The 8817-nt window shown below is 48.7% G+C and overlaps 2 protein-coding genes across 2 annotated transcripts; both read right to left on the reverse strand.

Moving 5' to 3' along the window:
- Positions 1-2115: 2115 nt before the first annotated feature.
- On the reverse strand, positions 2116-3078 carry LOC134880172 (olfactory receptor 10A6-like). Its single transcript, XM_063906925.1, has one exon. It carries the CDS (start codon positions 3034-3036, stop codon positions 2116-2118), a length of 921 nt encoding a protein of 306 aa, XP_063762995.1. The 5' UTR covers positions 3037-3078.
- Positions 3079-6710: 3632 nt separating this feature from the next.
- On the reverse strand, positions 6711-7640 carry LOC134880174 (olfactory receptor 11A1-like). Its single transcript, XM_063906927.1, has one exon. It carries the CDS (start codon positions 7635-7637, stop codon positions 6711-6713), a length of 927 nt encoding a protein of 308 aa, XP_063762997.1. The 5' UTR covers positions 7638-7640.
- Positions 7641-8817: the final 1177 nt, after the last annotated feature.

Genomic DNA, 8817 nt, shown 5'->3' on the forward strand with positions numbered 1-8817 from the left:
TGGCCGGTGTCAGCAAACTTGATGATGGTGTTGGAGCTGTGTGTGGCCACGCAGTCGTGCGTGAACAGGGAGTAGAGGAGAGGGCTGAGCACACAACCCTGAGGGGCTCCGGTGTTGAGGGTCAAGGTGGAGGATGTGATGTTCCCCATCCGCACTGCCTGGGATCTGCCCGTCAGGAAGCTCATGATCCAGTCACAGAGGGCGCTGTTGAGCCCAAGGTCCCTGAGCTTAATGATGAGCTTGGAGGGCACAATGGTGTTGAATGCTGAACTGTAGTCAATGAACAGCATTCCCACATAAGTGTTCCTCTGGTCCAGGTGGGAGAGGGCAGTGTGGAGGGTGAGGGAGATGGCATCATCCGTGGACCTGTTTGCTCTGTAGGCAAACTGCAGGGGGTCAGGGAGGGAGGAGGTGATAAAGGTTTGACTAACCGCTCAAAGCACTTCATGATGATGGAGGTGAGTGCAACTGGGCGGTAGTCATTGAGGCAGATGGGTTTTGTCTTTTTGGGGACAGGGACAATGATGGACTCTTTAAAACATGTGGGGACTACAGACTGGAGCAGGGACCTATTGAAAATGTCTGTGAACACATCTGCCAGCTGAACTGCACACACCTTGAGAGCACGGCCAGGGATGCCATCAGGTCCTGGAGCCCTGTGTGCGTTGATCCTTTCCAGAGATCTACACACATCTGCACTGGTTAAAACCAGTGAGCAGGATCCTGGGCCTTTTGTGCCTCCACAGCCGGGGGCCTCTCAAAGCGTGCATAAAATGTGTTCAGTTCATCTGGGAGATCACACACACACACACACACACACACACACACACACACACACACACACACACACACACACACACACACACACACACACACACACACAAACACACACACACACACACACACACACACACACACACACACACACACACACACACACACACACACACACACACACACACACACACACACACACACACACACTTTGAATCACAGCTGTTGCAGGTTTGGAATGATTAGTAAAACCAAAGAATTCCGACTCTGAAGATTCAGTTCTTTTCTCAAAACATGACTTTATTCTCTCAATCTCCACATTTTCACTATTTTCTGAATTCTCCAAATCTGGATTTCGTCTCTGTGTCTGTATTCCCGTTTGATGCTTAGTGTTAGATATTGCATATATTTTTATTCATCCCAGCTTTGAAGTGCTGTTTTTAATATTGTACAAGAGCGATTATTGACAACACGAATTCCTAAATCCTTTTACCTTTGCTTTATATTGATATGTAATTATGTAATAACTGTCACTATTACTCAGGTCTTTAAATTGTAGTATATTCATTCGACTTCATTAGTTACTCTATAATTATCCTGAGAGATAAAGTGGTGCCCCCCGAGAGAGGGGATGTACAGAAAGTTATAATCATTGGTAATTATGTGAAATAAATAAAAATGATGGGCATTTAAATGCACTTGTTAGTATCCACCTGTATTTGTGATTTAATGGATATCAATAGTTGTATTGATATATTTATCAGTCAAAACTAATCCCGTCATCATCGTAATGTTCAAAGTGACATTGAGCTCTGTTTGTCTCTGTGCTGTGGCCGTAGTGATGTCCCCTCTGTTGGACGGAGACAGGTCCTGATTCTGAAGTGGTTCAACGGAAGGGTTTTGTGATATCCTTCTGGAATAAATCCCTCAGTGTGCACAGTAATATAAAGTAGATATCAGAGGGAACTGTGATGTGTAACCTCCCAGAAACCAGCAATAAAGGAGAGGTGCAGTTGCTGTGGGACTAATAACGGATTCCTGATTGTGATTTCCTTTTTTCAAACAGCGGTAAAGAACGAACATCTAGAACGAGTGGAAGTGGACTGATATTGGTGAAAACTACCACCTTTTATAGATATTATAAAGGTCTGACGCCACATTAGAAAATGACGACCCTAACCCTCCACACGGTGCAGGAAGACTCTCCCTGCTATGAGGCCTTCAACATTCGCCTCCAGGATTCATGTTCAAACCACTTTATTCACAGGTTTGCATCATTTATGACTCTATCATTTCCACGAGCATCAGGGAGACTCATTCATTATTACAGAGCAGGTCGTTTTACCAGAAAGCAAGAGTCCTGCAAAGGACCCGTATGTTGGTTACATTCAGTCCATACAACAAAGGGTTAAAGAGCGGTTGGCACGAGAGCCAGTACAACGATAAAACAATCCTCACAATATTAGGTATTTTCCTCATGTTAAATCTGCCCTGCACTATCTCAAAGAAAGCCCCGAAGGAGAAGTTGAGGAGGGAGGCGAGCTGAGGAGTGCAGGTACTGACAGCTTTCTGTCTGCTCTGCTTACACCCAGAGAAACACACTCTGAGGATCCTCATGTACGAGTAGAGGATCAGGATTATAAGAGCTAGTATTACAGTAAATATGTAAACCAGTCCATACACATTACTGACTGTAGTGTCAGAGCAGGCCAGCTTAACAATGGAGAAGTTATCACAGTACACTTTGTTGATGATGTTCCCACACAGCTGCAGAGAGGCACTCAGAGATATCATGACCACACTTGTCAGAATGCTGTACAACCACACAAACACAGTGAGGAACGCCACCTTGTTGGGAGTCATCCGTGTGTTGTACTGCAGAGGATAACAGATAGCCAGATATCGGTCATAAGACATGATTCCTAAAGTAAACAGCTCCACACTTCCATAAGTGTACAGAGAGAAGACCTGCAGGAAGCAGAGCGGAGCAGAAACAGTGTGAATGTCAGAGAGGATCTGAAGCAGAAGGAATGGAAACAACCCTGTACTACCATACAGTTCATTTACAAACAGGCTGCACAGAAACAGGTACATAGGTTCATGTAAGCTCCTGTTCACACAGATCACCACAATCAGCAACACATTGGCTCCTATAATACAGACATACAAAGCCAGAATCATCAGGAAATACAAAGGTTTGAAGACCCCGGTGTCAGAGTATGCACTGAGTATGAAATATGAAACGTGGGTAGAGTTCACCATGGTTCTCCTGTGGTTCTGGAAGCATCACAACATCATGCAGAGCATTACCTGGATTCAGATGTAGCTCTCACTTTAAACACTAACAGTGAACACATTTGTTCTTCATCATGAGAACACGTAAGACAGAGGGTCCAAACTTAACGTCCTCTATTAATGAGGATACAGAGATCCAGAGAGTGTGAGGTGCTGCTCTCCTCACTGAAACTCTGAGCTGCTGCTTTTACCTTCTCCCTGCAGCTCCCTGCCCGTCCTCCAGGGATCCTCCTCTCTAACTCAGCCTGCAATTTATTGATTTGATTTTTAATAAACCTTCAGTGTCTTTCATCAAGGGGCAGTTCTGGGGGGGGGGGGGGGGGGGGGGTCACGCTGACCTGAGACCCTCCTGTGGCCCCCCCTCCAAAGAAAAGTTTATAATTTTAGGATTTGTTGACTATAGTGCTAGACATTGAGAGACTAACAATCCCCAGAAATGGCAGGATGGTGTTCCTGTGAAGTGGACTTCAGAGGAGGAACTTCAGAGGCTCTGATGTTCCTTAGTTAGCTACTGAAACAGAGAACCGCCAATGAATGTATTTTATGTTTATAGGCGGGGGGCATGTTATTGTATCAGTCCAGGCATTTGTGGTGTATTAAATCTGGTGATGTTCAAAGGTAGATACTCTCTGAGGTCGTAGGTGGGGTAAGAGGAATGTTGGGAAAAACAACATCTGGCATACGTCAGGGGGCCCCTATGAACGGACCTATGTCCCCTTAGGGGGGCACACATTGGTAATGATTACCTCAGGTGAGCACACACGCTTTGGATGTACACATATTTTCTCCTATAAATGGCATGCACAGAGACAGCTCTGGGGGACTTCCACAACTGGCTCTGGGAACCTCGTATGGCCCGTGTTGGGGTATGATCCTACGCTGCTGTAATAAACCTTGTTATATACGAGCTGGTGTCTCCGGAGACTTCTTCATCATCTTCACAAACATCACTGCTAGATATACCTCACTTTCTTTCACATTACTGGTTCATGGGTTAACCACCCTTCCCAGATACACATCTCCTGTTTCAGGAGACCCTTTGTCTAAAGGAGGCCTCTACCCCCCCCCCTCCCCCCAAACAGATGTCTAATGGGAAGAAACAGCTTCAGGTTTCCACTAAGATACAGAGCCCCCCCCCCCAGCACCTTAGCATTGGACCTGCAGGGACTCGTGGCTCACAGGCCAGTCGGGTCTCCACCCTCTGATGTACGCTCTGAATGTGTCCAGAATCCACATCCTTGGGGGGGGGGGGGTTGTTGTGCTGCTCAGATGTAGACCCCTTTGTTGCCTGATGGATTCAGGTCCGGTGGTCTGAGCGCCGCGGTGTGACATGTTGTAGTCTGCCATGATGCTCTTCCTGACCCCCCCCCCCCCTATATATACACATATATATATATACAGATGGATAGAGAGAGAGGGATAGAGAGAGAGAGAGAGAGGGAGAGAGAGAGACAGAGGGAGAGAGGGGGAGAGAGAAGAGGAGAGAGAGAGAGAGAGATAAAAGGGAGAGAGAGAGAGGGAGGGGGGGGGGGGGGGGGGGGGGGGGGTGGGGGAGAGAGAAGAAGGGGAGGGGAGAGAGACAGAGGGGAAGGAAAAAGAGGGAGGGAGGGGGGGACAGAGGGAGAGAGAGAGAGGAGGGGGGAAAGGGGGGAGGGGGAGAGAACAAAGGGAGAGAGAGAGAGAAAAGGGGGAGAGAAAAAGGGGGAGAGAGAGAGGGGAGAAAAGGGGGGAAAAGAAAAAGAGAAAGGAAAGGGGACAAGAGCGAGAGGGGGAGGGGAGAGGGAAAAGGGAAGAGAAGAGGGGGAGGGAGGAGAGAACAGGGGGGAGAGAGAGGAAAGGGGGGGGGGGGGAAGGGGGAGAGGGTGGGGGAGACAGAGGGAGGGGAAAAGACAAGGGGGAGAGAGAGAAGGGGGGGAGGGAGGGGGGAAACGGAGAGAGAACCCGAGGGGGGGAAAAAAGAAAAAAGGGGGAAAAGGGAGAGAGGGGGAAAGCGAGGGGAGAGAGGGGAGAGGGGAAAAACAGAAGGGGGGGAGGGGGAAGGGGAAAGAAAGGGGGGGAAAAAAAGAGAGGGGGAAAAAGGGGGAGAGGGGAGGGGGAGGGACAGAGGGATAGAGGAAGAGAGACAGAGGGAGGGGGAGAAAGAAAGAGAGGGGGGGAAGGGGGAGAGGAAAGGGCAGAGGGAGAGGGGAGAAGAAGGAAGAGAGAAGAGGGAAAAGGGAAGGAAAAGAAAAGGGGGAAAAAGAAAGGGGGGGAGATAGACAGGGGGGGGAGGAGAGAGAGGGGGAGGGGAAGAGGAGAAGGGGGAGGGGGACAGAGGGGAGGGGAGGGGGGAGAGGGGGAAGAGGGAGAAGAGACAGAGGGTAAGGGGAAAAGAGAAAAGGGGGGGAGAAAAAGAGGGGGAGAGAAGGGAAGGGGGGAAAAGAGAGAGGACCAAAAAGGGCAGGGGAGAGAGAGAAGAGGGAGAGAGAGAGACAGAGGGAGAGAGAGAGAGAGACAGAGGGAGAGAGAGAGATTTTTGAAACCACTTTTATTCTCCAATAAATTGAACTCTCCACATTAGAAACAAAAACAATTCAAACCAACTTCAATTCAGGAGTTGATTGAAAACCAGCTCATCATTCTCCACTGAAACCAAAGCATTGTTAAAGCTCCACATGTTCTGAACTCCCCCACATTTTCTGTCAGCTGAGAATAAATCAGTTTGGACCCTCGCTCTCACCATGCATTTAAAGATCAGCACAGCGCCACAGGCCATCGAGTCCCCAACTGTAGTTCTCCTGCTGAGGTAGAGGGCCATTTTGGCCTGGCCCAACAAAAAGTTCAGGAGCTGACATTTCACCTTTTGCCTCTGGGTGTATCACATTAACAGGGCTTTGAGTTTTAATGCACTTCATGGTCCTCCGTCGACCTTCTGTTCTTATGGACCGACTGAAGGGGGGTTATTTCTTCATCCTCTGCAACATGCTGAAGTACAACAAACCGGTCACAGTGAAATCTGCGGAACACCGTGCTAATCTCGGGTTTGTCGTTGACTTCACTTTATGTTCAGCTTTATTTTTATTGCTTTGAGGCACGTTGGGATATTGGGCCTTAAATAATGAATTTTCCCGCCCAGTGAAGGGGGTGTAAATGGGGCCCCTCTGTTCCCACCTTTACTGTACAGGTGCATGCTCTGCTGTAACGCTGTGTCAGGTTGCACTGTCTCAATTGATAAAGACGAGGACAGGCCATATGTTGGAGCATCTTTTATTGCTCTTCTGACTCTAACTGAAACGATACATGTTATTCCCAACACAATGTAGCAGCAGGTTGCACACAGGATGTATATCTGGGACACATTACAGGGTTAGAAACCACAGGGATGAACAGACAGTCAACATGTTGGAACACAGTAGATATGAAGCTTCATTAGCTTTCACTCCTAACGTCCTGATCCATGGACCTCTTCAGGCTCTCCCAAATTCACTGAGGCTGATATGAGAAGTGAAAAGATAAGAAGCAGAAAGAGAGCAGCATGGAGCTCAGCACATGTACAGCTGTTTCATTTCTTTAGTCTGCACAGTCAGATAGACACGTCATCAGAGGTAATACTGCTGAAGGCCGGGTCCTTTCATCCCCTGCTCTTCCTCTCTCTTCATCACCTACACTTCACCACACAGCACACGCTTACATATGCTGCGGATTTTAGACATCTTCAGCCCGTACAGAACTGGGGTGAAGAGAGGCTGGCATGTTAGGAAGTACAGAGATAATAAAATGCGCAACATGTTGGGAACACTGCTCATATCAAACCTGCTCTGTAATATTTCAAACAAAACTCCAAAGGAGAAGTTGAGGAGGGAGGCGAGGTGAGGAGTGCAGGTACTGACAGCTTTCTGTCTGGTCTGTTTGGAGCCAGAGAAACACACTCTGAGGATCCTCATGTACGTGTAGAGGATTAAAAGCAGAGGAATGATGATGGAGATGACCGTGTAAAAGAGTCCATAAATATTATTGACCCTGGTGTCAGAGCAGGCCAGCTTCACTATGGAGTAGTTCCCACAGTACACTGTATTAATGATGTTCCCACACAGCTGCAGAGAGGCAGTCAGGAATATCAGAACAACAATTGAAAGAAAAGGGAACAACCACGACACTGCAACAAGAAAGGACGCCTTGTTAGAAGTCATATATGTGTTATACTGCAGAGGATGACAGATAGCCAGATATCGGTCATAAGACATGACGGCTAAGGTGAGAAATTCCACACACACATAAGAGTACACAGAGAAGACCTGCAGGAAGCAGAGCGGAGCAGAAACAGTGTGAATGTCAGAGAGGATCTGAAGCAGAAGGAATGGAAACAACCCTGTACTACCATACAGTTCATTTACAAACAGGCTGCACAGAAACAGGTACATAGGTTCATGTAAGCTCCTGTTCACACAGATCACCACAATCAGCAACACATTGGCTCCTATAATACAGACATACAAAGCCAGAATCATCAGGAAATATAGGTATTTAAAAACCCCCGTGTGGAAGTAGACACTCAGAGTGAAATATGAAACCTGAGTAGAGTTCACCATGATCCTCCTGTTAGAGATATAACACTTTCAGCCTGAGGACATTATTCACCAACAGTGTTCAGTCACCAGCAGCAAAGACCTGGATCAACACCTGAGCTGGGGAGCGCTCAGGATAGGGACTCTTTCTTTATGAGCAGAATATGTAAAGGGAGGGGGTCTGAAAGGGAGGGACCCGGGTTGTGTGAACATAGACAGGGTTCTCATTGGACTGACCTCTTACCAGGGTTGGGGAAAATAGGACCCAAGTGCAGTAGCGAAAACAAGGCGAGGCACGTATGAGGGTTCAAACGAAAAGTGAGTTTTATTAAAAAGCTGAATACAAAATCACGAAACTGCAGGGACAAATAAGTTTAACAAAAGTAAAGAAACAAACAATGCGAAACAAACCGGGAAGTCAGGGCGGATACCCCAGGGGCAAGACAAAGGCCAATAAGGGGTCTCGGGGGGATGGCCTCGGAGCAAGGCAAAGGCAGAGCATGCATAGAGTTTATGGCAGGGGAATTCTGGAGGTCGGAGACATGGGCGGAGGCTACGGCGGGGAAACTCTGGAGGACGACGAAACAGCTCCGAAGGATCGGGGGGACCCCTGATTTGACAGGGAAATGGGTCGGTGAGACCCCCAACTGGACTGGGACATGGGTTGGCTAGACCCCCGACTGGACAGGGACATGGGTTGGCTAGACCCCCGACTGGACTGGGACATGGGTTGGCGAAACCCCAACTGGACAGGGACATGGGTCGGTGAGACCCCCAACTGGACTGGGACATCGGTTGGCGAGACCCCCAACTGGACAGGGACATGGGTCGGCTAGACCCCCGACTGGACAGGGACATGGGTCGGCTAGACCCCCGACTGGACAGGGACATGGGTCGGCTAGACCCCCGACTGGACAGGGACATGGGTTGGCGAAACCCCCGACTGAACAGGGACATGGGTCGGCGGGACCCCCAACTGGACAGGGACATGAGTCGGCTGGGGAGCAGGTGTCGGAGGGACCCCCAGTTGATCAGGAACAGAAGTCGGCCGGACCCCCGATGAGACACGAGGGGCTGGAGTCGGCGGGACCGTTGTGGGGCCTTGTGGAAACAACCATTATGTGTAATGTATTATTTTGGGGTTCCCAAACCCAGATATGAACTAGAGACAGTCGATTATCAGAGGTTCAAACGGCTGACTCCC

The sequence above is a fragment of the Eleginops maclovinus genome, chromosome 18 (genome assembly GCF_036324505.1).
Source record: "Eleginops maclovinus isolate JMC-PN-2008 ecotype Puerto Natales chromosome 18, JC_Emac_rtc_rv5, whole genome shotgun sequence".
NCBI classification, from domain to species: Eukaryota; Metazoa; Chordata; class Actinopteri; order Perciformes; family Eleginopidae; genus Eleginops; species Eleginops maclovinus.